Source organism: Camelus bactrianus, chromosome 7 (assembly GCF_048773025.1).
Source record: "Camelus bactrianus isolate YW-2024 breed Bactrian camel chromosome 7, ASM4877302v1, whole genome shotgun sequence".
NCBI classification, from domain to species: domain Eukaryota; kingdom Metazoa; phylum Chordata; class Mammalia; order Artiodactyla; family Camelidae; genus Camelus; species Camelus bactrianus.
The window spans coordinates 10,273,207-10,299,421 of record NC_133545.1 but is presented as its reverse complement, the minus strand read 5'-3'; the positions used below and the strand labels follow the sequence as shown (position 1 = coordinate 10,299,421).

General features: G+C 56.2%; 2 protein-coding genes across 2 annotated transcripts; one reads left to right on the top strand and one right to left on the bottom strand.

Annotated features, from left to right (window-relative positions):
- The first annotated feature begins 448 nt into the window (after positions 1 to 448).
- Positions 449 to 9,492, top strand: ZYX (zyxin). Its single transcript, XM_074366872.1, has 10 exons — positions 449 to 606; positions 737 to 950; positions 1,411 to 1,610; positions 1,760 to 1,852; positions 1,967 to 2,515; positions 6,619 to 6,739; positions 6,884 to 7,053; positions 7,188 to 7,366; positions 8,253 to 8,373; positions 8,922 to 9,492. The coding sequence occupies exons 2-10, from the start codon at positions 749 to 751 to the stop codon at positions 9,024 to 9,026; spliced, it is 1,740 nt and encodes a 579-aa protein (XP_074222973.1). The 5' UTR covers positions 449 to 606; positions 737 to 748; the 3' UTR covers positions 9,027 to 9,492.
- Positions 9,493 to 9,569: 77 nt separating this feature from the next.
- On the bottom strand, positions 9,570 to 24,284 carry EPHA1 (EPH receptor A1). The gene is made up of 18 exons (XM_074366870.1): positions 24,126 to 24,284; positions 23,066 to 23,133; positions 18,697 to 18,978; positions 17,310 to 17,715; positions 16,926 to 17,081; positions 16,266 to 16,610; positions 16,001 to 16,128; positions 15,605 to 15,755; positions 15,083 to 15,179; positions 14,789 to 14,856; positions 13,882 to 14,007; positions 12,815 to 13,000; positions 12,610 to 12,671; positions 12,285 to 12,491; positions 11,979 to 12,128; positions 11,526 to 11,719; positions 10,044 to 10,199; positions 9,570 to 9,961 (listed from the first exon to the last, which is right to left on the bottom strand). The coding sequence occupies exons 1-18, from the start codon at positions 24,205 to 24,207 to the stop codon at positions 9,883 to 9,885; spliced, it is 2,943 nt and encodes a 980-aa protein (XP_074222971.1). The 5' UTR covers positions 24,208 to 24,284; the 3' UTR covers positions 9,570 to 9,882.
- Positions 24,285 to 26,215: the final 1,931 nt, after the last annotated feature.

Below are 26,215 nucleotides of genomic sequence, written 5' to 3'. Positions count from 1 at the left end.
GGAGGCGAAGGAGCAGCTGGAGGTGGCGGGGACAGGTAACGGCAGGCCGGGAGAGGACGGGGCTGGGCCAGGGCGGAGGCGCCACTGGGCTGCCTGGCCACCTCGGGGACACCAGCCCAACCTCCGCCGGCTTAGCCCGGAGTAGGGACGGTGAGTCAGATCTCGGGCACCCGCGGGTCGGGCGGGGAAGGGGGGCAAGTCAGGAAATGACATCAGAGGCCTGTGTTTGGGGAGGGGTGGTCTATGCCCAGCCGGGGGGGCGGGGGCAGCGGGGGCAGCGGGGGCGGCGGGGCCGGCCGGGAGTGGGGTTGGGAGGACCTCGGTGAAGCCTGCAGCCCCGGGCAAGATCAGGGCCTCTTCCTGGGGGAGTTTCCTGGCGCGTCCGCCCTCCCCGCCTCTCCCCGCCTCTCCCCGCCTCTCCCCGCCCCCTCTCCGGGCCGCTCCTTGTATGGTCTGGGCGCCGCTCTCTCCCCGCCCCCTCCCTCCCTCCCTCTTCCCTGCGTCCCTCCCCGCCTGGCTGGAGGCAGCTCGGGACCGGGACGCAGAGTCCGCGGACTCAGCTGCGAGGCGGCCACTCGAGACGCAGCGCACGCGTTCCGGCCCGCGGTGAGGCGCGGGGAGCCGCCCGGCGGGCGCCCACGGGGTGGGGGAGCGGGGGCGCTGAGGGGAGCCGGGCCCGAGAGCGGGTCCTCCGCCGGGCTTGGCGCTGCGTAACCCGGCCACCCACCCCCCGCAGCCCGGCCCGGCCATGGCGGCCCCCCGCCCGCCTCGCGCGATCTCCGTCTCGGCGCCGGTCTTTTACGCCCCGCAGAAGAAGTTCGGCCCGGTGGTGGCCCCAAAGCCCAAAGTGAATCCTTTTCGGCCCGGGGACAGCGAGCCTCCCCCGGCCGCCGGGGCCCAACGCGCACAGATGGGCCGGGTGGGCGAGATCCCACCGCCGCCCCCAGAAGGTATGTGGCCGAGCTTGGGGGCTGGACCTCGGCGGGCGCCGGGCTGGGGGCAGTGGTTTCGGAAATTTGGGGATGTCTGGAAAGGTTGCAGCGGAGGGGGCTGGGCGCAGCCACCCAGTCCCGAGCAGATGTTCTTACCTCATCGTGGAGCTCATGGCTGGGAGCCAGGGCTCCTGGGACTGTTCCAAGGCCCCCGCCTGGGGGTGGGAGGCGGGAATGTGGGGCACGAATCTTCCCCTCTGGGTCCGTTTTCCGAAGTGTAATGAGAGATGTACCACTCCTTGGCTGAGCCCCGGCCTTTCCTGACCCAGTGCTCCCAGGACGCCCTGAGCCCCCTTTTACTTCCCATACAGACCCCCGAGAGAGTTCTTCGTTTAGGGGATTAGAACTGTAGAAGGGGGGGAACTTGGGGAAGGGTAGAGGGGTCCTTGCTGACTGCCCTCTCTCCTTCCAACCCCAGACTTTCCCTTACCGCCCCCTCCCGTGCTTGGGGAGGGAGACGACGCGGAGGGCGCTCTGGGAGGTGCCTTCCCACCTCCTCCTCCTCCGATCGAGGAACCGTTTCCCCCTGCGCCTTTGGAGGAGGAGATCTTCCCTTCCCCGCCGCCTCCAGTAGTGGATGAGGGAGGGCCTGAGACCCCCATACAGCTCCCACCACAGGTATGGAGGCCTGGGAGGGGCAGCTACGCTGGACACCCCAAGGGAAGGAGAGGCGGGTCCTTTCCTCTGACCTCCCTGCATCTCTGCCCTGATGGGGGTGAGGCGGCAGTGGAAAACTGGGATGGGTGCTCTGACCCCTGACCCTCTAGCCCAGGGAGAAGGTGAGCAGTATTGATCTGGAGATCGACTCTCTGTCCTCGCTGCTGGATGACATGACCAAGAATGATCCCTTCAAGGCCCGGGTAAGGGACAGGAGAGTAGGAAAGGCAGGGCAGGGAGGAAGGGCGTAGGGTTAGAATTATGGAGGGCCGCACCCTCCTCTGACACACTTCTCTCCCCTCTGCCTCCCCTTGCAGGTGTCATCTGGATATGTACCCCCACCGGTCGCCACTCCATTCATTTCTAAATCCAGTACTAAGCCTGCAGCTGGGGGCACAGCACCCTTGCCTCCCTGGAAGTCCCCTTCTAGCTCCCAGCCTCTGTCCCAGGCTCAGCCTCAGAGCCAGACACATTTCCACGTGCAGTCCCAGGCCCAGCCCCAGGCCCAGGCCAAGCCTCAGGTCCAGCTCCATGTCCAGCCGCAGCCACAGCCCCAGCCCCAGGCCCATCCCCAGCCTGTGCCTTTGGCTAACACCCAGCCTCGAGGTCCCCCAGCCCCAGCTCCAGCCCCTAAGTTTTCTCCAGTGACTCCCAAATTTACTCCTGTGGCTTCCAAGTTTAGCCCTGGAGCCCCAGGTGGACCCGGGTCACAGCCGAATCAGAAGTTGGGGCCCCCTGAAGCTCCCTCTTCCACTGGTGCAAGCTCCCCTCAGCCCCCCAGCTTCACCTATGCTCAGCAGAGGGAGAAGCCCCAGGTGCAGGAGAAGCAGCACCCAGTGCCCCCACCGGCTCAAAACCAAAACCAGGTGAGGGAGGGTGGGAGGGTGGGAGGACCAAGTTGAGACCAGGGGGCTGGGGGCAGGGCTAAGTCAGGAGCCAGAGGATAAGGGGGAAGGTGGTCTCAGAGAGTGGGGTAGGGGCGGTGGGATAGGAGTTTCAGTCTCTGGGGTTGGACTGGTGCGACCACGGTAAGAGAAGGCTCTTTTGGAAGAGAGCCAGGCAGGGTCTGGGGTTGGGAGGGGCCTGGCTGGGAGCTGGGGGAGCTGCACAGGCTCTGAATTAGGAGGAGGATTTGGTGGACTCTCCCTTGCGCCCTGCCCCAGAATGTTAAAGGGAAGGGATGAGATCATCACCCGTCCAACTTCAGATCTTCCCCCTTCTTGGATTCTTGAGTTAATCTCTGCTCCTCTGATTGCCTTCTCCACCCGAGGGCCCATCTGGTGATAAGAGTCATTGTAAATACTGGCTGAGCCAGCCAACATCTGCCCAGTGCCAGGCACTGTGCTCTGTGCTTGGGTGGGAAGAGATCTCAAAGAGGTTAAGCCTGAGGGAATCAGTGGACCTGGAGTAGAATTCCTGGCTTACAAGACCCCAGGCAAGTTAGGTGAACCTTGAGCCTCAATTCACTAAATACCCTTACAATGGTTGTGAAGATTAAGTGAGCTGATGCGTCAAAAGTGCTGGGATCTGTATATAGCACATGAATGCTCAAAGTAGAAAAGTTATCATTCCTGCCTGACCATTCCTGTCCTCCAGTTCTGGAGACAGATCTGTGTTTAAGGGACCCTGCCAGTCATCTAGTCCAACCAGCCATAGAGTTAACTGGCAGCTGGGTTTCTGTGCAGGCCCTGGGTAGGAAGAGTTGCCAAGTGCCACTGAGTTTTGCAGAATCCTGCGTCACAGGAACTCTGAACTGGGAGCCAATGTAGGGGCTGGCAAGTTAGGAAAAGTCATCAATGGTGCTGGCGTACCTCGAAGGATGGTGCGACTTAAGAATCCAGAGAGGAGAGGGAAGGGCACTCGAGTGGGAATAGCATGAACAAAACTCAAGGGCACGAATGTACCCAGGGGTCTCTGGAGAACAGCAAGTGGAAGGTACCTGTGGGGAAATTATAGAGCGATACTTAGAGAGGTAGGTGGGGGCTCAGGGGAGGAGGAAATGAAACAGACCACTCGGGAAGCTTGCGGGCCCTGGAGAGGCGATAAAGGATTTTGAGTAGGTGTGTGGCTGGGTCTGGAGGCCAGTGACAGCATCGCTTTTGGAAGCTTTCGGGAAAGTTTTTCCAGCAGACGTAGGAGGTCAGTCACGTGTGGAGGTTTCCTCATATTAGCGGAACATTAGTGGAAATGAAAAAATACGGCCCAGATATGGGAGCTCTTACAAAGGAAGAGCCTCCAGTCTCGGTAACCAATAAAGTGCTTGGAAGAGGAGGGGGAGTAAAAAACAAACAAACTAACAAAAAAATGCCTGGGTGTGTTGGAATGACAGTATTGCTGACAAAATAGAGAAGTCCAAAAGGGGAAATGGTGTGGACGGGAAGAGGAGGGTCCAGCTGTCTGCATGTTGAGCAACAGGTTCCAGGAGGACCTTCTCTCAGCTGGAACTGTTGTTCAGTTAGAAGTGGGGGACAGGCGGCAGGAGAGAGCCTGGGCTCGGGGTGTGCGTTTGCGTGGTGATGGTGTGCAGTGATACTGAAGCCCATGCAGGGAGCCGAGGGCCTGGGAAGACCCTTGGGTGATGCTCCTGTGGAGCAGGGGGGAGGGGCAAGAATGGAGGAAGGAGGAGGAGAGTCACAGGTCAGGGTGGGATCCCAGAGAAGAGAGTGATGGCCATGGGGCTCTTCAGTGGGTGTCTGAGGACTAAAGAATGCCAGGGACCAGACGATTTGGAAGTTGTAAATGGCTGTGTCCTGTGGTGGGGACAGAGTGGTGAGTTGAGCCGTGAGTAGGTGGTGAGAAAATGGAGTTGCCAAGAGTTGCCTGTTCTCAGCTTGGCAGGGAGAGGAAAGACTGAGGGAAGAACTCTGTGTGTGTATGTGTGTGTGTGTGTGTGAGAGAGAGAGAGAGAGAGAAGCCCAAGGAAGAGGGGTTAGGGGTACTGCTGGGACAGTCCTGGAGGAGGGCTGGCGGCCGCCCTGCCCCCAAGGCATTCCCGGAGAACAGGGTGGTGTGGCCGCAGGCTCGGTAGAGAAGAGGAGCCATGAGGGAGCTGGAGCTGGCTGGCTTCCAGCGCCTCGGTCACGGAGGAGGTGAGGTCATCTGTGAGAGCGAGGGGGTGAAGCATTTGGGGGCTTGAGATGGAAAGGTTTGGAACAGCTGCTGTGGGGATGGCGACTGAGAACCCACGGGAGCCAGATACCAGACAGCCGAGCTGAGGCGGGAGGGTATGGAGGGCGCTGCAGTGTTTTGTGAACTCTCTCTGCAGTGTTCAGTGATCTCCCCACCTACTTTCTGCAGCTTGGAGGCAGAAACAGGAAGCGGGTGGCGGCTTGACCCAGGGTTGAGATTGGACCAGATAAATGATGGTGGCTGAAGGTGGCAAGCATGGCCATGAGAGCCTTGTAGAAATCGATGGTCAAGGGGCCTGGCTTGAGGGGGAGGCAAGCCAGAAGGGCTGGATGCAGAAGGCATATGGAGAGGGTTGGGAGTCAGGAACTAAAGCCTTTCTGAGCAAGTTCATTCAGTAGGTGTGAATGGGGAAAGGCGGAGGAGGTGATGGTTGGGAGGTGAAGCCCAGGGTCTTGGAGGTAGAGGCCAGAAAACCTTAGGTCCAAGGTGTTCCTTGGTTGGAAGGTGCCTGAGATGGAGGGATGTTTGGACAGTTGGAGTTGAAGAGGTCTGAGTGCCGTGCATTTTGAAGTGGGGACATCGGTGCTGGCAGGCTGAGAGGGAAAACAGTGGCTGGATTGAGTGTGTCCTGAAGGAGCCTGGATACCCACGGGGAGCTGATGTCCAAATAGTTCATACTTCCAAAGAATGGAAGAGACGTTTAAGTAGTACCAGAGAGCAAGGGCTGGCTGTATCCTCTTCCTCTATCCCCAAGATGCCTGAGAGAGGAAAAGGTGAAGCTTACATAGAAGAGGGGGCTGAACAGGGGACTCACACAGTCAGTCAGTGAAGGGCAGCAGGGGTCTGGGGGGAAAATGGCTGAGCTGGAGCATCTGTGGATCTGTGCTTCCCTAGGCGGATGCAGCTTTGGATGCAGACAGGGCTACTGGGGGGCGGGTGGAGCCAGGGCTGAGAAGAAGGTGGCCTTGGGAGGAGGTAGCTGGGAGGTCTTGAGGTTCCAGATGTTAAGAGAGTGGAGGCATTGGCAAGTAGGGCGTTCAGTGATGGGAGCCACAGTCCAGGGTGACCAACTCTGCATTCCTGTTGGACTGTCTCATGGAAATGCTGTTGCAGGTCAGATAGTCCCTGTGGGACCTCCTCCCAGGGTTTCTCTGGGTTACTGGCACCGTCCCCCTAACCTTATCCCCACCCCCAGCCTCAGGATCCCCTAAACAGGAGGGGTCGACTGACCTAGAGAGTGGCCCTTCTCTGGAGCCTTCTGGTGAGGGAATGGGGTCAGGTCGTCCAGGACCCCATCTAAGGAGGGGCCCCGGGACCGCTGCGTGGAAGCTGCGGGCTGGCCTCCTGCAGACGGCGCTGGGGTTTATTTAACCTGACTCCCACCTGTGTTGTATCCTCACGCTGTCAGGGGCTGCTCGGCAGCCGGCGGGACGGGTAGGTGTGTGTGCGTGTGGGTGCACACGCCATCGCGTGCCAGCCTCTCCGTGGGGCCGTGTCCCAGCATGCGCTGTGGAGTTGATGCGTGGCCTAGTGTGTTCAGTGCTTCAGTGACCTGAGCTGCTGTGTGCGTGGCCTCCGTCCGCTTAGTCAGTCTGGCCTGTCTGTGACTGCCCGGGGCGGGGCTGGGCAAAGCGGGAGGAAAGGTCATTCCCCCCTACCCTTATCTGTGTTGTGCTAGGGATCCGGGAGGGAGAATGAGGCACTTTTTGAGTCCAGCCTGAGTGTCTGGGAAACGGGAGCAGGGTTAGTCCTTTTTGGAAGAAAGTCAATAAGCCAGCTGGGGAGGGTTCTCGGAGGGGGTCATCCTGGAGAGAGCATGAAGCAAGTGTTGGGGTTTCAGGTGCGCTCCTCTGGGGCCCCAGGACCTCTGACTCTGAAGGAGGTGGAGGAGCTGGAGCAGCTGACCCAACAGCTGATGCAGGACATGGAACATCCTCAGAGGCAGAATGTGGCTGTCAATGGTGAGCCCACTGCCCACCTATTGGGACATCTCTGTTAATGTGCAGCCTGGTGCCTGTGGCTCCGCTCCCTGTCCTAGCCCGCTGATCCCTTGCAAGCTTTACCCCCTTCCTCCTATTCATTTCTGTCTTCTCCGGCCTTCTCAGAGTTCTGTGGCCGGTGTCACCAGCCCCTGGCACGTGCACAGCCGGCAGTTCGCGCTCTGGGGCAGCTGTTCCACATCACCTGCTTTACCTGCCACCAGTGTGAGCAGCAGCTGCAAGGACAGCAGTTCTACAGCCTGGAGGGGGCGCCGTACTGTGAGGGCTGCTATACTGTGAGTCGGGATTGGGGCTGGGGGCTCTTGGCGCTCAGCCACGGGGAGGGGGCGGCATGGGGCAGACAGATGTGCCCTGGCAGCTGGCCCTCGGGTGCCAGTTCCCTGCCAAACTCCTGCTGCTCCATCCTCAGGACACCCTGGAGAAATGCAACACCTGCGGGCAGCCCATCACTGACCGCATGCTAAGGGCCACAGGCAAAGCCTACCACCCACAGTGCTTCACCTGTGTGGTCTGCGCCTGCCCCCTGGAGGGTACCTCCTTCATCGTGGACCAGGCCAACCGGCCCCACTGCGTCCCCGACTACCACAAGTGAGGACCCTGCCCACCCACCTTCTGGGCTCTTCTCTGGGTGCCTACTATGGTTTGTCTGGGAGCCAGGCTGTCCCCCTGCCCCCCGGTCCCAAGACAGCTGCAAATCCCTGGACTTGGTCCCCACATCCTGTCTATAGACAGCAGAGACCAGTCCCTCTGGACTTAGCTGTCCAGCAGCCTTAGGCCTGGGTAGCAGTCTTGCTGCTGGCTCGTCCCCCTCCCCTGGCCCTTGGCTCTCCAAGGTTTCTTTTGGGTGTGGTCTTGCATTCAGCAGTGTGTTCTGGAGTGACTTCATTTCACACACAGCTGGATTCTGAAAGCTCCTTTGGCGATCAGCTGTTTGGAACTCTGGTTTCCCCTTAGAAACAGTGCTTATAAGATGGCTACTTTCTCAGGCCAGTGGCAAAACCCCATAATGTAGCTAAAGGGTGGCAGCAGGGAAGCTGCAGACTCTGACTCTCACATGAGTGTGTGTGAGGTGTGTTTTCAGGTCATATCCCTCCAGACGCCTTAGCAGCTGGGCAGGGGCACCCGAGGTCGCGGGGTAGGCGAGGGTCAGGGTCCAGGAATGGGAGACGGGGAGGGGCGCCTCTGGGAGCGCTCTGTGCAGGGGCTGCAGTGTGACTGTGGCAGGTTAGAACTTGGTGGCAGAGGTTCCTGGGGCGGATGGTGCTTTGGGAGGATGCGGGGATGGTTGGGAGACTCCCCTTGACAAGGTCAGTCTTGGCAGCCAGTCTTAGGCCTTTCTGTTGAGCTTCCTGCACCTAAAGGGGTGGGACAAGATGGCCCAAGCGCTCTGCCGTCTCATTTCCCTGCACTCTCGGGGGCAGCGCCCGGTGCCCCTCGCCCCCATTCTGACTCCCAGCACGCTCTCTGCCCCCAGGCAGTATGCCCCGAGGTGCTCCGTCTGCGCCGAGCCCATCATGCCTGAGCCTGGCCGAGAGGAGACTGTGCGGGTGGTCGCCCTGGACAAGAACTTCCACATGAAGTGCTACAAGTGTGAGGTTGGCCGTGCCCCCGGCCCCTCGGGGCTGGGAGGTGGTGGGACACAGCTCGCCCACTAGGTGTGGACAGAGCCAGGCTGGAGGAAGGCGGGGATGCATTTTGAGGGTGGACAGTGGCGGAACCCACACCCGCTCAGCCCAGAGCCTCCGTCACTGTAGAAAGTGGGGTGTGGGGTTTCGGTGGGGTCACTGAATTTCAGATAAACCAAGAAATGGCAGCAACCAGTGGGAGGAAAGGGGGTTGTGTTCAGTTATGGCAGGGTTGAGGGTCTCAGGGCAGAGTGAGAATAGAGGTGAGACAGGTGGGGGAGGCCACATATCCTGTATTGGGGTGCACCTTGGAAGCAACTCTACCCACTGCCCACCCGCGGGAGGGTCCTGAGGGACAAAAGTGGAAGTGGGTGCTAGGAGTGGAGGTGGCTGTGATCGGGGGGACAGATGATAAGGACACTGGCTGAGCTGTGAGCATCCAGCCTTCCCAATTTTAAGGTGGGAGGTGGGGTGCACAGGGGGCCTCCCTGCCAGTGCGCTCTTTTTCCTTCTCCCAGGACTGTGGGAAGCCGCTGTCCATTGAGGCAGATGACAATGGTTGCTTCCCATTGGATGGCCACGTGCTCTGCCGGAAATGCCACACGGCCAGAGCTCAGACCTGAGTGAGGACCGACCCCCTTTTCAACTGCAAGTCCATTCCCCAGCAGTGGACCACCCACCATGAGACCACCCCACCCCTCTACCCACCCCACCTCCCTGCAGTTATTTTTTGATGTCCAGCCCTTCCCTCCATACCAGACCCCACCCCAGTATCCTTTGTGTGCTGATCCAGGGCCCCAGTGTGGCCTAGGGCTGCAGAGTCCCAGCCCTGGAGTCCAGTCCTCCCCTATCCTGCAGGGACCACCCACCGTCGTCCAGGTACCCCAGCCGAGGGGGCACCAGGCTGAGCGCTGCTGCTTTCACTGCCGCACCGATGCCCCGAGCAGCCTCGTACTCTGCTTGCTGAGGGCCAGGGGACACCCTGACCCTCTGGGAGCTTGGGCTGGGTCACCAGCCTGGACATTCCCACCTGCCCCCGTGCCGCCAGGTTGTGGCTACAGCTACAAATAAAAGAACTGTTTTCCAGAATTCTTAGTGGTCGACTCTTTTGTGCCTACAGCCCTTGAGAGTGAGATGGATGAGATAAAGGATAAAAAAACCCCTGGTAAAGATGAAAACTCAGTTCCTGTTTATTTACAAAAATATATATGTATATGTATATGTATATGTATATGTATATGTATATGTATATGTATATGTATATGTATATATTAAACCCTCCCCCAACTCCCACAGTTACTTCTACCCCACCTCCCTTTTTAAAACAAAGAGACTTCCGGGCTCCAGCGGCAGTTCCTCAGGGAAGGGTGGGCAGGAGCAGCACCAAAGGCCAATGTCTGGCAGGTCCAGGGAAGGGGCCTGAGGCCTGACCACGGCCCCATTTTTGCTCCCTGAGGACAGGGTGGGTGTGGGCAGGGCTCAGTCCTTGAATCCCTGAATACTGCAAAGAATGCGTTTCTGATGTCCCGGCAGTGTGATCCCCATCTGCGCCAGGTCCCTGTGGGCAAGGAGAGGGGATCCTGAGTCTGCTGGCTCAAACCCCAGCTGCCCTCCCCTGCCCAGGCCCCCAGGGTCCTCACTCGGCCGTCAGGTCCAGCACACACTCCATGGTGTCCAGCCCGGCAGAGCGGAAGTGCAGGATGTAGCGTTTCATTCGTATGGACTCCAGCCACTCAGCCACGCTTCGGTAGGGGATCCCGTCTGAGCCACTCAGGCTGGGCAGGCGAAGGGTCACCCTGTGGGACACAGGCTACCTCAGTCGCATGGGGGGTGCAGGGCTCTCCCGAAATGAGCTCAGCCTCTGTGCATGTGCAGCCGGCATTCAAGTTGGGTGTCTGAGCACAGAGATTATCTAGACTTTGTGGATTAGCCCGGCCATTGTCTGTGAACCCATTTCCTGGCCTGTTTCCTGGCAACAGCGACAGGCAGGCTGACAGTCCTACTGCGCCGACAGACCCGGGGCAAGCGGCGGCCCCGGAAGTCTGAACAGAAGGTACCACCAGCCCATCTCCACTGCAGTGGCCAGCTCTGCATGAGGGGGCTGGTTAAGACACGAACTATATCCCAGCTGAGAGAAAGCAGGAGGGGGAGAGCAGAGGCCCTGGAAGCCGGGTGTGGTCCTGCCGTTTTTCAGGGTGGCCCCCCGAGTTCTGGGAGCAGCCCCCTGCCTTCCACCTCCAACCTCAGCTGTTATTCTTGCACTCTGACACCCGCAGTACAATGAGTGTTCCTGTACTAAAGCCAGCCAGAGCCAAAAACCATTAGCAAAGTAAATCTGCTGGGGGAAAAATATCCAGCATTCCAGAAAGATTAGCACATGCGGTCTCCAGTGTACGAGGGAGTTGTGCTCCAAGAGATAGTTTCAAAAGTTGGAACTTGGAGCACATTTTCTCCCAGAAACAAGGTTATATATGGTGGTTTGATACGGAGGCCAGCACACGAAGGCGGGTTTACCCGATAAAGCATTTGAAGTCCGTCCATGCCTGTCTCCCCCACCTTACCTCCTGCAACCAGTTGATTCTCCATATTCTGAGCAACAGTTTCAGTAGAATGGAATTCTGACCATGTCCCTCCCATGCACAGTTTTAAAAAATTGGTTGGTAGTTCTCTACACTCAGGATAAAGCCCAAACTTCTCCACACCCTGCACTATTTGCAACTGGCCCACTCTCTGCTCCCCAGCCCTCGCTGGCCATATGATCTGGGAGCCTTCCAGACCCTGCAGGTTGCCCCTCCCAGTCACCACGTGCAGCCATCCCATTGTCCTGCTCTTGCAGGTTTCTCTGTCTTCCCTACCCCAGTCTAAGCGACCAAGCTCCCTGGAGCAGGTATCAGGTTGTAAGCTGCTTATATGTACTTTCCATCTCAGTGTATTTACTTCCTATCTTCCATCAAACTAGAGCTCTCAAGGGCGAGACACCGCACCTCCTACTTCCTGAGGGTGCAGACTGGAATCCCTCCTCATCTGCCAAACTGTCAGGAGCTCCATGGGCCCAGGGTTCCGTGGATGTGGCTGAGCACCCATTCCCATTCTCCCAGATTTGCCCTCCCCAGGGTGGTTACCTGGGATCAAAGTTGGCAATGGTTCGCAGGGAGTGGGGGTTGGCCTGTAAGTGCTCCAGCTGTGCCTTCAGGCGGTGGAAGGGGGGCCGACGGGCTCGGTCATAGGCCCAGCAGTTCTTCATGAGTTCATAGAGGGATGCAGGGCAGTCCACGGGAGGGGGCAGCCGGTATCCATCCTCGATGCTCTTCATGACCTGCAGCGAGGAAGAGAGGAGGGACGCCCAAGGGTAGGAAGCTAACCTGGCAGCCCATGAGGAACCTCTGTTCCCACCAGATCACTGTAGTGGAGCCTGATCAGGGTGTGGGCGGTAAAGAGAACAGGGCTGGAGATGAAGGCGACCAGAGCAGATAGGAACGTAGACAAACTGTGGGTCAGGAAGAAGAGAGAAGGCTGTTTGCAGGAATGGGCCAAGGAAGATTTGGGAAGGGGACGAGAGGAGCACCCGGGCTCACCTCCTGATTGCTCATCTCCCCGTAGGGCTTGTCCCCAAAGCTGAGCACCTCCCACATCACAATCCCAAAGCTCCACACGTCGCTGGCCGTGGTGAAGATCCGGTGGGCGATGGCTTCAGGGGCTGTCCAGCGGATGGGGATCTTTCCTCCCTAACAGGGCACGTGAGTTCCAGGGCAGGGAAGGGGATGGGAAGTTACCGTGTCCACATGAGCATGCGGCCCATACTCATTACCCACCCATGTGACTGTCCATACGGCATGTAATTGTGTGTGTGCAAGTGCATGGGGTGAGTACAAGGCTCTCACCTGGGTTTCATAGGTGCCATCAAAGTTGTCCAGGAGGCGGGTCAGGCCGAAGTCAGACACCTTGCAGCACAGGTTCTGACTCACCAAGATGTTCCTGGCGGCCAGGTCCCGGTGGACGTAATTGTGGTCACTGAGGTAGTTCATGCCAGATGCTATGCCCTGCAGCATGGCCACCAGCTGCCCAGGGGCCAGCTGGTCCTCCTGCTCCTGTAGCAGGAGGTGGGTGACTTAGTGGGTGGGGCAGGTCTCCTCTTCCCAGACCCGGGCCAGTGCCCAGGGCCCCGCGGCGCACCCCTCATCCCCGCTGGTCCTCCACCCTCCTCACCCTCAGGAAGGCATCCAGGGCTCCGTTCTCCATAAACTCGGTGATGATCATGATGGGCTTTCCTGAGACACAAAGCACACATCACCACGGCAGCCTCCACCCCATCTCCACCCAGAACAGGCTTCCTGCCTTTCCGCTTCTGGTGGTCTCATTCTCTCCTCATCCACCCCTCCCGCCTCCCGCTCCACGACACCGCCCCTCATACGCTTTGTGACAACGCCTTCCAGGTGCAGAATGTGTGGGTGGTTGAACTGGCCCATGATAGTTGCCTCTCGAAGGAAGTTCCACCACTGGCCATCTGGAGATGTGTCTTTCAAGGTCTTAATGGCCACAGTCTTGGCGTCCTGGCTGGGGATTCTCAGCGACCCTCGATATACTTCCCCAAACTCTCCTGGGTGGAAAGAAAACAGGGTCATGGTCAGATGCACTGTCAGGCTCCCCAAGGGGGATGGGCAGCGATATCTCCAGTCCTCCAGTTCCCTTTTCTTCTCTGGACCAGAGGATCAGAGACATGGTGTGCCCTCCTTCCTGGGACAAGGGCTTGGCTGTTCTTCCCGGGAAAGGGGATGGGGGTCAGGAGTAGGAGTGCAGCCCTGCAAACTGGTCAGCACTGTCTCCACAGGTAGCAGCATCATGGCCAATAGGAGGTGCTCAGAAGGCACTGGGTGAATGGGGGTGGTGCAGTGGGACTGGGCTGCGTACACAGAGGGCAGGCTGGCCAGGGACAGTGCACAAGTGACCGGAGAGGCTGACCACTGCCGCCTCTCTTCCGTAAGCTCCTCCGGCCACAGCTTGGCCAGCTTGACCACACAATCAGCAAAGACACTGACAAGCTTTGTTCTCTGCTCAGATCCATTTTCTCTGGTGACCCAAGGGACCAGGGCAGCCCAAGGACACTGGGCCCCTGGTGGAGGGGAATGCAGGCCTAGGGAGGCTTTGAATCTCTCCCACGTTCAGGAACCGTCTGAGAACAGCCTGAGCCTGGGCACGGCGAGCCCTCTACTGACAAAGATGGTGTCTACTGCTCTTTATCAGAAATTCCGTAACTACAGAGGCGGATGGAGCAGGAGGCGAGGGCTGTTCCAGGACACCTGATAAGAAGGTTATAATATGAACACAGTGGTTCCAGGACACAGGGTAGAGCAGGGAGGGAACCCATCTGGGAGCTCTGGGGCCAGGGGAGAGGCCAGCTGGGCTCCACAGGGGAGGGCCGGAAGGAAGGGGCCTGCTAGCAGCTCTGTGCTGCCACACAGAGGGGACTGCAGGGCTCACCCTCCCCTATGACGTTGTCCACAACCAGCCAGGCTGGATCGAGCTCCTGGGTGAAGTCCAGGGCTCCCTGGGCAGGGTCCTCATATGCCTGGAGATCCACGTAAGGCTTCAGCCACAGCTTGTCCTCTGTAAGGAGACCAGGGAGGGCTCAGCCCCTGGGGAGCCCTAGTGGGTAGGGGGAGAGAGGGGCCCCGCCTGCAGACCCCAGACTTCTCATCCTTCTCTTCCCCGAGGAGTCCTGTTCTGGCTCTATCCTCCACGGCCCAGAGGGACTGCCTCCTGACCATGTGAAAAACTCATGTGTCCTCAGCTCCCAAGGTCCAGAGCAGAGGGCCAGAACCCAGACCCTAAAGCATGTTCACAGCCTCAAGTGACCCAATCTTCCCGTGGCTCACTGACGCCACCTCCTTGCCCGTCCTCCTCACCCCTGCTCACCATACTCCTCCACTCACTCACACCTCATTCACATTTCCAGACAAGCCTCACTGCCGCCCTGTGACTTGGATGGACCCCAGACTCCCCCTTCCGTGGAGCATCTAATGAGGTGACCAGCAGGAAGCCCACATGCCTGGGAGGAACTCAGGGAGCCTATGGGCAATCCCCGCCTCCCGCCCAGCCCCAGCCCACAGACCTGGCCAGGCAGGATAAGGAAGGCTGCCCAGAAGCCGGGCATTGCCGCACTGGCACCAACAGCTAACAGGTAATTGCACAGAGCCTCTGGGGGGCCATCAGTACAAAGTTAATTAACCAAAGTTAATTAAGTAGCAAAACACAAGAGCCCTAGGGACAGGAGAGCCCACGTGTGCCCCCAGAGTTGTCCTAGTAAATGTGAGTCCCTTGGTCCCATCCCAGCGGCACCTCCCCACACACGCGCACACCTGTGTGCACCCAGGTTCTTGTGGCTCACCTCTGTCCCCATCGGTGATGCGGTCACGCTGCCTCTGCTGCCTCTGGTGCCATCGCTGCCGAGCTTTCCTGTGGGGGTGGGGATCAGCTTCTTCAGGGTCCCAGGACCACCTCAGGTGCCCAAAGGGCTTCAGTTGAGTTTTCTTCAGAAACAGCAGGGGCTGGGGTAGCAAGTGGGTGTGGGGACACTGGAGCTTTGGTACTGGGGGTTGGGAGGGCTGCTGGGCTGCCTCCAGGAGCTTCTGCCTGGGCAAAGGGCCCCAGGGTGGCTGATGGGGAGGGGCAGGAGCAGCACCTGGAGCGGAAGATGAGCATCCCGAGCAGCAGAGCTGCACCCAGCAGCAGCGCAAAGGTGATGGCCACGATCTCTCCTCCAGTCAGGACCCTGGGAACTGCAGGCACATGGGGTGAGGAAGTCTGGGGGTGCTCAGGGCCCACAGGGATGATGGAGGCCACAAGGGCGCACGGCGTGGGGGAGGTCCCTCAGTGGCCTAAGTAGAGAGATGGGTGCGTGTGTAGGCGAGAGAGCACACGGAAAGGGCCCCACCCAGGGACCACCAGCTTGGGCCACCTGCCAGTGGACACTAAACTGAGAGGTTAGGAGATTTGATAGGATACTGGCTGCCAGTATCCAGTATTAGAATGTGTGTCTGAGAAGGGCGTGAGGTGTGAGTCCATGTGGGGCTGTCTGCCCAGGCAGCTTCTATGGGTGTATGTGTGTAGAGGAAGGAGAAAGGTCACCGACTAGGACCTGGAAGCCTCAGGGGGATGAAGATTGTGTGCATGTTTGAGACAGAACACAGGACAACCCACTGACCTGGTGGGCTGGTCCGAAACTCATGGTCTGGGGAGAAGGGGCCAGGGCCCAGCGGGGTCAACATCCGGACTCTGACAATGTACGTGGTGTCTGGCTGCAGTTCCGTCAGCAAGACCCTGGGTTCCAGAACCATCTGGTGCCGTTCTTCATCCTGCGGTGGGGGGACTCGTGTTACATGGGCCGTGCCGAACCAGATTTGGCGGAGGAGATGGGCAGTCCTGGGAGCAGGTGGGGAGGGGTGGGTTGGGGAATGGCCAGGGCAGGGCTCTTTGTAGGGTGTTGGGGAGAAAACCACGCAGATCACTGCAGGCAGCTCTCCCCTGTCCTACATCCCAGGCTAGGAATGTTGGGGTGTGCCCAGGTACGGACACCGGAGATGATCAGCTGCGTCCTCACCTGGTTCAGGATGTGCAGCTCGTAGCTCAGGTTACCCCCAGGGCTGCGAGGCCGGGACCCCGCCCAGGTCAGCTCCAGCTGCCTCGGGGCCTTTTTCACCAACCTCAGGGACAAGCCAGACAGGGGCTCTGGGTGTCCGGAGAGAAGAAATCATGAGTAGCTTCTCATTGCTTCCTGCCCATCAGTTTGTCCCTGTGGTCCTATGTACGCCCTGTGGTCTCCTCCAGGTGCTGGAGTCCACCCCCCTCCCCGCCCAGGACCTCACCTGCATGCCCCATGCTGATGCTAAGTGAGGCACTGGCATGCTTGGAGGCACCCAGCCCCGACACTCCATTCTGAGCTTCAACATTGAAGGTGTAGTTGGCGTAGGGTTCAAGGCCGTCCACACGCACAGTGGGCGAGGTGAGCCCTCTGGGCCCGGGGTAGAAGCGCACACTTCCCCCACAGGGCTGGCAGGGCCCCTCCTCCAGCGCTGCTCCCCGACACTGAGAACACCCCACATCGTATCTGACATCCTGCCGCCCCCCCATGTCTTCTGGGGGTTCCCAGTGCAGGGAGAGCTGAGTCCCCGAAACAGAGAAGCTCAGGTTTCGGGGGACTGAGGGAGGACCTGTGGGAGAAGACAGGCCATCAGTAGGGGCCAGCGTTGCTCTCACCTGAGCTGCCTGCCCATCGCTTCCTCCCAACACCCCAATTCTCGAAGTCCTCCAAAGCCCTCGCCAGATTTGATTCCTAGTGGGGAAAAAGTAGCTTAACCACTACTCTGCATCCTTCCAGGGAGAGTGAGGGTGAGGGTGGGGATTTTAAATGGCCAGCACCCTGCATTGTCCCCAGTATCAGATAAGCTCTGGCAAATTGTGACCCTAACACAGGCTCAGCCCAAGTCCCGCACTTCCTCCCAGCCAGGCCCTTCCCTGGGACTCACGTGTGCAAGCCTCCTGGGAGCCCTCCCCAGGAGCTCGATAGTGCCCGCTCTCACAGGTACAGACGGTGGCCCCTTCAGAGTCGGCTGTGCTATGCTGGGGGCACTTGAGACAATGCGGCGTGTCCACATCAGCCCGGTAGGAACCGCTCGGGCAGGCTGGAGAGAGACGCCGCAGACCCATGGCCGTCCAGTGTTCCACAGGCAGAATCACAACTCTCCCACCCAATACCCAAATCCTTTGTACGGAAACACCCCTGCATCCGTCTCTCAGGCCCTTGGACACACAGTTAAAAAATCACTGAGATGGAGTATTGGCTTTCTTCCCTCCCTTGGGACCCAGGAGGCCCACCCCTGAGTTCTCACCACCTCCTCGAGTCTCCTTACCAACGCATGCCTTGACACCGCCGCCGCCTTCCTCGTAGCCAGGCTCACAGTGGCACCGCCCCACCAGCACCAACCACTCACCGTCGGGGCTGCAGTGCATGCGGGGCACACCTGAGGAGCTGGGGATGACCTGGGCATGGGGCAAGCAGGTCCCAGCCACTTCAGCCAACCCACCAGGCGCTGGGAGAGTGTCGGGGAACTGGGCCAAGCCATGCACAGCCTCGGGGCAGCGCTGGTAGAACACCCGGACGGACACCAGGGCCACACAGGCACCCGGGTTGTGGAAAGCAAGATAGAGGCCTCGGCGGGTGAGGTGACCCAAGGAGCAACGCTCCACGTTCAGTTTCACTGCTCCAGATGCAAGGTCTCGAATGGTGAAGCTCTGGTCTGCAGCCACCGTGGTTACCTGGGAAGATGTGGGGAAGGGGGAGTCACGGCAAAGCTGTGCTCTGTGCCACATAATGGAATTGGCCGCTTGCTTAATACTTTACAGTTTACACAGCCATAAACTGAGGGCTGATTACATGGGAGCTGCTGAGCTAAGCACTTTTATGTGCACTTACACTGCTGTGTCCATTCAGTAATCCTACAAGGTAGGATAAATCACCTTCCCCATTTGACTAATGAAGAAACTAAGGCTAAGAGAGACTGAAGACCTCGTACAAGATCTCACAGTGACTACATAATGGGGCTGGGGCTGGAACCCAGGCTGTGGGAGGCTGCAGCCAGATAATTTCCACTATTTGAAGGTGTTCTCAACCTCAGTGCCAATGAGGTGATCAGTTATAAAGTGTGTCATCGTTAATTTATTACTAATAACACACTTTACGACATAGTCTCTTTGGAAAAAGATGAAAGCACATCCTATAATAATGCACTCCTTCCTTTTTTTGCATTCCAGTCCGTTTTCCTGAGTAGGGAAGAGAGAGGTGGGATCAGAGAGTAGCTTGCAGAGAACTGTCTTCCCCTACAACTCTGGGTATACAGACGGGCGTGTGTCACACACGAATGAAGGGAGCACTGAAAAGGTCCAAATACCTCTTCCCGGCCTCCACCAGGCCAGGCTCTTATCTCAACAGGTGCCTTTAAAGGCCTCTAAAATAGATGAGGCGGGCACTCATATGGTTAATAATAAAATGTCATCACTATTTTAAGACAAGGAATCCAAAGCTCAGAGAGGTTTAGTGACATGACCCAAGTCAAAGCAGAAAAAGGTGCCCAAATCCAGCCCCTCAGATTTCTAGTGCTGCATTCTTTTCACTTTTCCACTCCTACACTCTCTTCCTGCTTCTGCCACCTTCTCTTTTTCTCAGTGGAGTCGGGTCATGGAAAGGAGTGGGGCAAGGATCAGTGTCAGGGCCGAAACGGCCCTGAGGGGTAGAAGCACCTTCTGGAACAAGGGCCGCCGGAGCTGAATGCCCACGTCCTGGTCACTCTCCATGTACAGGAGGTTGAAGGTCTCCTTGCAGCCCAGAGGCCCGGCTTCCCCGGGGAAGCTCTTGCAGTCCCGCACGGTGAACTGCAGCTCCACGTGGACGCGGGATGCCTCCTCGCCCCGGTAGATCCAATTGGAGCGAAGCCAGTGGTCAGTGTCTCTGCTGTCCTGCACTGGGCAGTCCTGGTACATGTACAGGGGGGTCCCATTCAGGATCTGCTGCACCTCACTCCACTGCGAGAGGAAAATCAGAGTCAGGCTCCGAGTGGTCATCACCTGCTCCCCAGACACGCACTTTCCAGATTGGATGGTGAGGAAGCTGGCGTCAGAGCTCCCTGGCTGGGTTCAAGCCACTTGTCCCCTCCCTACCCCTCAGCCCCAGGATAGTTGGTTAAATGTTCAGGGTCAGGGATTTATTTGGATACAAGATGGGCAAGACAACACTCTCTTAATAACCCTGGTCAGCCCTGGACCCTTCAATTAGCCCACTCTAATCACAAGAATATGAGCCCCATTTTTACCTATTTCATCAGCAATAGAGCCCCAAAGGCAGATTTTTGTAGCAAAAGCTCATTCACAAAAGCTTTCTGCCTAGTTGTTCAGAGAAGAGGAGACTACGTTTAATATTGAGGCCCCTAACTTTTGGAGGGCAAGAACAAGCATAGAACGCTCCGTATAAGACAATTTTACCCTCCCCACTTATGGCCACCATCAGGATCAACAACGGGGAGAGCTGGTTGGACTCCTAGATGTCATCCATCCCATCCACCCTCCTTGACTTCTTTTACTTTGAAAGATTTTTTTAAACCTAGTAATAGTAACGGCCAGCACTATGTAGCACTTACCACGGGCCAGTCACTGTTGTAAGCACTTTTGATGAAGAAACTGAGTCACAGCAAAGTTAAAGGACCTACTTGCCCAAGGCATCGGCTATTAAAAGGAGGAGTTGGGAGCTGCACCCAGACACCCTGGGCTCCAGAGTTCACGCTCTTAATCATTGTGCCTCTATGTGCTTATCATAAAAACTCAAAGAATAAAAACTTCCATATAATAAAAAGTGAAAGTCCTCCCATCTGTCCACCCATCCTTAACAACTCAGAATAAAACTTCCCAGACCGAAAATGTTCAGTGCCTCTAGAGAAATATTTGAATAGTTTTTCATGTGCATGTATGTTTAACGTAACTGTTTAACGTACAAGTGTTATTCTGTAACCTACTGTTTGTTTTTAACAAATAAAGTGTTTGAAAGTTGTCCCCAAAGTACATAGATCTACCTAATTCTTTTTTTAAAATAGATTTATTTTTATTTTGTTTATTTTTTGAAGGGGGAAGGTAATTAGGTTGACCTATTTATTTACTTATATTTTTAATGGAGGTACAGGGGATTGAACCCAGGACCTTGGGCGTGCTAAGCATGCACTCTACCACTAAGCTATACTCTACCCCTACCTAATTTTTTTAGCAATCCATAAATAAAATGTTTTCCTACTGTACGGATATACCATAATTCACTTAATCATTCACCTATTGTTGGACATTTAGGTAACTTCTAGCTTTTATTTTTAAGTAAACATGTAGAGATTTCTATCAGATTTCTTTAGAACTGCTGTATCAAAGGGTAAACATATTATAAACTTTTTAAGAAGACATTGCCAAATTGTCCTCCAGAAAGCCTTTATCAATTTACACTTCCATAACGCACAAGGGCTCATTTTCTCAAAACCTCCTCAACACTGGATGTCCATGATCTTTTTACTTTGGCCAGTCTTATAGACAACACGGCTTCTTGTCATTTTAATTTAATTTCTTTGAAGGGGAGGTTGTGCATTCCTTTTTTGCTCACTGGCTATTTGTGCAGTTACCAGTAATCTTTGATTGATATTCTGTTCTTTTGGATGAGTTTTGTTTTTGATTTTACATCATAGACATTAATCATTTGCTTGAGATATATGTTATATATTTTCTCTGTCATGCCGAGGAAATTTTGTTAGTGATGTCTTTGATGTTGACATACCTTAACATTTTTTACATGATGACATCCATCTTTCTTCCTTTTTGTGTTGTGTATTTCGCTTGGGAAGTGCTCCCATTCTGAACGTATAAATATTGTCTATATTCCTCCTAACATTTTTGTAGGTTTGGTTTCAGGTTTTTATTTCAGTCTTACTAGAATTTTTGTGTGTGTGTATGGTGTGAAGTGAAGATCTAACTTAACCTTCTCCCTTTTTAAAAAAATTATGGATGCCAAATTGCCACTTTATTGACAAGTCTATACTTTCCACATGGATCTGCAATTTCAATGTTACCACATATTAAAATCTTGGTTACGTGGGTATGTTTGGGGACTTTCTATTCTGTTCCACTGACCTGAGCATTCTTGTGCAATGCCAAATGTTTTAATTATAATTGATGTATATAGTATTTTCTGATTTCTGGTAGGACAAGTCTGCTATTTCATTATTCTTCTTTCTCAAAAAAGAAAATCTCATCTGTTCTTACATATTTTCTCTGCCAGATGAATTTAAGAAGCTCTCAAATTCTAGAAAATACTCCATTGATATTTGGGTTACAATTCCCTTATTTTATAAAGAAGAGACTGAGGCCCATAGAAAGTCCACTTTCCCAAGGGCTTTCATTGCTACTCTCAGCTCTGGGAAAAGGCAAGAAAAAGTATCATGAACTAGAAGTTGGGGTGGCATTGGGCAGGGGCAGAAGTATATGCTGCCGTGACACACATATTTCTGTATTATGTTAGGGAGTTCAAAGATCAGGCAAGGGGTGTCCAGGCTGCAGTGATGGAAAGCCCCAGGAGCCTGTTCTTAAGAGGAAACTGTGATGGGGAAGTCCGAGTGGAAGGCTTGGGGTGGAGGTCAGGTGCAAGGGTGGTAGGTGGTTAACGCGCAGCTCATTAGCCAGACTGCCATGGCTGCAGCTGGAGCCAGGGGCAGCAGCTGTTCCCAGCCGTAACTCGCTTCCCCCAGCTCCGGCAGTGACAGATGGGGGAGAACCAGCAACCAGGATCCTTTCACTTATCACTCTGGCTGCTGGCTGCTACACAGGTACATTCCGGGGGCCCTGAATCTGAATGTGTGTGTGTGTGTTTTGAGAAGATGCAGAGGGGAAGAGAAGGGACAGGACAGACAGCGGGAGTGTGTGATTATTGCTGCTTCTTGTCTTCCCAGTGCAGAGCTGTTTAGCCTGAGCTGCAGACGGGGCCCTGCTTCCACTCCAGCCCAGTCAGGGAAGAGTCATTTGGGTGAAGGCTGTGGGAGTCAGCAGATGGACCCGCAGTCCTCACTGTGGAGTGATTAGCTGGTTTATGAGATGAGGCATCTATTAGGGCAGGCCTAAGCTAGGATTTTCCAAGCAGCCCCTCCTGTAGGGTACATTATGGTTTAGTCTATTAATTCTAATTACAGGCCACTCTGCGGGAGAGCCAAGTGGAGCCAGGACCCTAGGACCCAGAGGGAAAGAAAGCAAGTAAGCCCAACCCCAGAAATAGAGGCTGGATTCCTACTGGGGTGGGAAAGCGAAAGGGAACACCTAGAGAACAGGGTCTAGGACCAGAAGGAAGGGACCTGAGGCCACAGTTCAGGAGGCCGAGGCACCTGGGAGCCTCCCTTGGGTCCAGAGACAGTGCTGTTGAGTGGCTCCGCTCAGGCTCTGGGACTCACAAGCTCCCACCTCTGCTCACTGGGTCTTAGGAATATCCAAGGATGGAAGGGGCTGGGAATGCATGGTGTGACTTGGCTGCGGAGGGCAGAGGAGGGGCCCAGGGCTCAGGGACCTCTATGGGGGCCACTTTTAACTTTGAGTGAGTCAAAGACCCTTTGAAGAATTTGATGAAAACTGAGTCTCCTCTTCAGAAAAAAAGTCCACAGACATATACACAACTTTGAATACATTTTTATGGGGTTCTCTGACTCCCTGAAACCTCTCTGAGCAACTCCATTGGGATGGATGGACCTCATGCTGAGGACACTTTTCTGTGTTTGGGTCACAGCTCTCAACCATCCCCAGGATGGTCCATTCTCTTCCCAAGGGGCCCATCCTCCTGGAGGTCCTCACAAGTATTCAGCCTCTCTTGCTGGGTTAGGGAGGGGAGGAGCCAGGCATTGAAGCGTTCCCTATGGGGTGAAGCCTGACCCCCCCCCACCCCAGGTCCCATTCAGAAGACTCTGACTCACCTCCCCCCCTCCCAGAGGAGACACTTCCAGTTTTTCCTGCTCTTTTCACCGTTTCTCCACCCACCTCACCACCCCATTTCCCACTGGCCTTCAGGCTTGAGCTGCCCTCGGCCGTCTCCACCCCTGACACTTACCCCGTCCTCTGGGGGATCCAGCAGCCAGCCCAGCTCTCCCTGTGCCTTGCTAGTGTCCATCAGAGTGACTGAAGGTGGGGAGAAAAAGGGCCTGTCACCTCTGGGGGAAGAGGCCTCACACACACAACACACACTCCACCTTCTGGGACCCCAGCCCCAGGCTTCAGCATCCTTTTCCTAACAGCTGTGAGTTCCTGAGGTGGAGGGGAGGAAAACGGGCCACTACGGAGGAGTGAAGAGTTCCAGCGATTAGTCTGTGAAGGGAGGAAGGCAGAGTGGGGCAAGGGTTGCAGGACTGGACCTTTGACCAAAGTCAACACAGGAAGTCTCAGGAAGAGCCCCTGCAGAGGTCAGCCTCTCACTCGGGGGGCTGCTGCAGCCCCGGGGAACCCATTGGCCGCAGAACTGGACGGGTGGATGGCGAGAGAGGAGCTCAGCCTCTGGGGTCCTGAGTGGGAAGGGTGTGGACAGGGGACTTTGGAGTGGGGTCCTCGGTGGCAGAGGGCCTGCTCGGTGATGTGGGGTGTGGAGTGGGAGTAGAGCTGCAGCTGCCAGTCTGGGAAGTCGGGGTAGGAGGGTCAGAGAGCCTGCTCAAGCGTCCACTTGAAAGACTTCACTTCTGCATCCGAGAACCCCTGCTCCCTGAGTCCTGACCCATCCCCCAAAGGCAGATCCCTCTGTCCCCCCGCCTAGGTTGGCACAAGGAGACTTCCCACCTCCGACTTCAGAGCGTTCAGATCTCTGGGTCGGACACCTGAGGCTGGGACTGCCTGGGAATGAGGAGTCCCCACGATTGCTGGGGTGGGGGTTCTGGCCTCTGCTTCCTCGCAGCGGCCGGGAGCTCACTCCCCACCCCCAGGGGCAAACTGCTGGCCAGAGGGGGCGGGGGTGACTGACCCGGGAGAGCAGCTGTTTGGGGTTAAAGACCAAAGACTGGCCAGGCCAGGCGATCGCCAGGCGGCCGGGCTAAACAAGAGCGCCGGAGAGAGGCGCGAAGAGAAGGCCTCCTCAGGAATGCCGGCTCCAGGAGAAGGGGGCGGGGCGGGGCGGGGGTCGGTACCTTCCTCGGCGCGCGCCCCCGGGGGCAGCGGGGCGCAGAGCAGCAGCAGCAGCCCGAGCCCCAGGGGCCAGCGCCGCTCCATGGCGCCGGGCCGGGACCTGGGACCACGGCCCGGACGGCGGGGCCAGGTCGCGAGGACTGGGAGAGCCTGGAGGGCCGGGCGGGGGCGGGGGGCGGGGGGCGGGGCCACCGCCGGGGGCGGAGTCCAGGCCTCACCTGGATCACCTTCTTAAAGGGGCAGCAAGACAGGAAGGAAACTTGTAAAACAGGTAATAAACTTCAAAAACCGGAGGTATCTTGACCGGAATGAGACTGCGGGCGCCGCCTAGTGGGTGTGATTAGGAATTGACTAACCCAGTGCCAATTCTAACACTAAACTCAACCTGGGCATGATCCAGCCTTTGGCCTAATTCTACCTCGGACTTGAACTACACCCTTGTATTCCTCCCTCTCCCTTTCTTCAGGGCCTAGCACTGTAATGGACACGGAGGAAGGCAGGGTAAGAGACACGTCTTGACGTTCCCGTCGGGGAGGCTTAGATGACCATAATGCAAGGCAGGTGCAGTTCTTAGAGAGACACGTGGGAGGTTGAAGAGGAAGCAAGCTCAGCGGGGGGCACAGTAGGTGAGGCTTCTGGGAGGAGACTGTGTGAGCCGGGTTTTTGGTGGCAGAGATTGGGCAAGGCATGAGCAAAGGCCTGAAGGCAGGGAGCCTCAAGGTGCCTCTGGGAGTGGTGAATGGACCAGTTTGACTGCTGGGGCACAGGATTGTCTTGGGAACCAGGCAGAAAGGCAAGTGTGGGCCAGGGTAGGGAAGGTCTTGGTAAACAGGTTAAGGAGTTTGAACCTTACCATGCTCTTTACAGAGCAGCATGAGGAGTTGGTGAGGGCTTCTGAGCCCAAGTGGTAGGGAATCTGGTGGTATTGACTCAGGGCTCTTCTACCTGTTGGAGACTGCCTTCCATTATATTCAGTAAATGTTTCTTCGGTTTCTACTCTGCATGCAGCAAACTCTGAAAACTTCACGGAAGAATGAGATAGCCTTGCCCTAAACTAACTATTGTCTGAGGAGTGTCAGGGGCTAGGGCATAAAGCAAGCACACAGATGACTAAAATGACAGGCAGGAGAGGACCCCAGGAGAGGCACAAAGCAGGGGTGACAGTGGCTCCAAGGGGAATGATCATCCACTGGGGAACTGTGGCCAGCTCTACTCCTAGGGCCTCTCCCTCCTGCACCCCTCTCTGGCTCCATCTCATTAGGGTGAATCGTTCATAGTTTTCCTATCATTTAAATTGCAAAATGTTTTGGTCACCATGGAAGAAGGGAGGTGGTGCGTTATAGGTGCTTATTTTATTTTAAAAAATTAACACTTCTCAGGGTTTGTTTAAAAAAGCATATACAGATAAGTATAAGAAGAAAATGGCCTATAATTTCCTGGCCCAGACTAGCCTCATTGGCATAAATAAATAAGTGTGATCCAAGTACATTGCTTGGAAAATTCACATTGATAGGAAAGAAGCTAAATGGAATGTAGGCTCCTCCCTCCTCCCACCCTCCAATTCCCTGTCCCCAAAGTTAGCCACCATCAACTGTGTCTTGGGATTCACCCAGAATCTTTCCCCCTATGGACTCACCATCTTATATGTCTCCCTCCTTTCCCCCGACCCCAACACACGCTTTTATAAGAGACATGCAGAGAGGCCAGAGGATACACAGACTCTGCACCAGGGGCCTCTTTCTAACGGAAGGACTTTGGGAAGGAGGAGGAGGAGGCTCCTGCAGGCTCACTTGGGTCAGAGCTTTGTGATTTCAGCAGGGAGGAATGGGCAAAGGGTGCACAGCCAACAGAGGGGGGAAATGGAGCAAGCTTTGGACAATCGTCTAGGAAATAAGCCAGACTGTGGTGAGGTAATTCATGTGCTCGGTGCTGTGGTTCGTTAAAGTTACAAGACCCTTGGGACTCAAGGGGGTGGGGTGGGGGCTATTCCATGCAGGGAGAGGTGGAGTCCAGAGGAGCCTGGCTTTTGTTTTAGGATTGCGTCTCTGTCCCAGGCCTGGAAGTGTTGCAGAAGGGGAATGAAAGCCCACTT

What these genes read in the sequence shown, in the direction of transcription:
- ZYX (XM_074366872.1), top strand. Translation starts at nt 749, where the DNA reads ATGGCGGCCCCCCGCCCGCCTCGCGCGATCTCCGTCTCGGCGCCGGTC. An exon ending in CCCACCGCCGCCCCCAGAAG is followed by an intron (nt 951 to 1,410) that starts GTATGTGGCCGA and finishes TTCCAACCCCAG; the next exon opens with ACTTTCCCTTACCGCCCCCT. An exon ending in ATGATCCCTTCAAGGCCCGG is followed by an intron (nt 1,853 to 1,966) that starts GTAAGGGACAGG and finishes CTCCCCTTGCAG; the next exon opens with GTGTCATCTGGATATGTACC.
- EPHA1 (XM_074366870.1), bottom strand. Translation starts at nt 24,207, where the DNA reads ATGGAGCGGCGCTGGCCCCTGGGGCTCGGGCTGCTGCTGCTGCTCTGC. An exon ending in ATGGCACCTATGAAACCCAG is followed by an intron (nt 12,129 to 12,284) that starts GTGAGAGCCTTG and finishes GTGCCCTGTTAG; the next exon opens with GGAGGAAAGATCCCCATCCG. An exon ending in ATTGCCAACTTTGATCCCAG is followed by an intron (nt 10,200 to 11,525) that starts GTAACCACCCTG and finishes TGTGTCCCACAG; the next exon opens with GGTGACCCTTCGCCTGCCCA.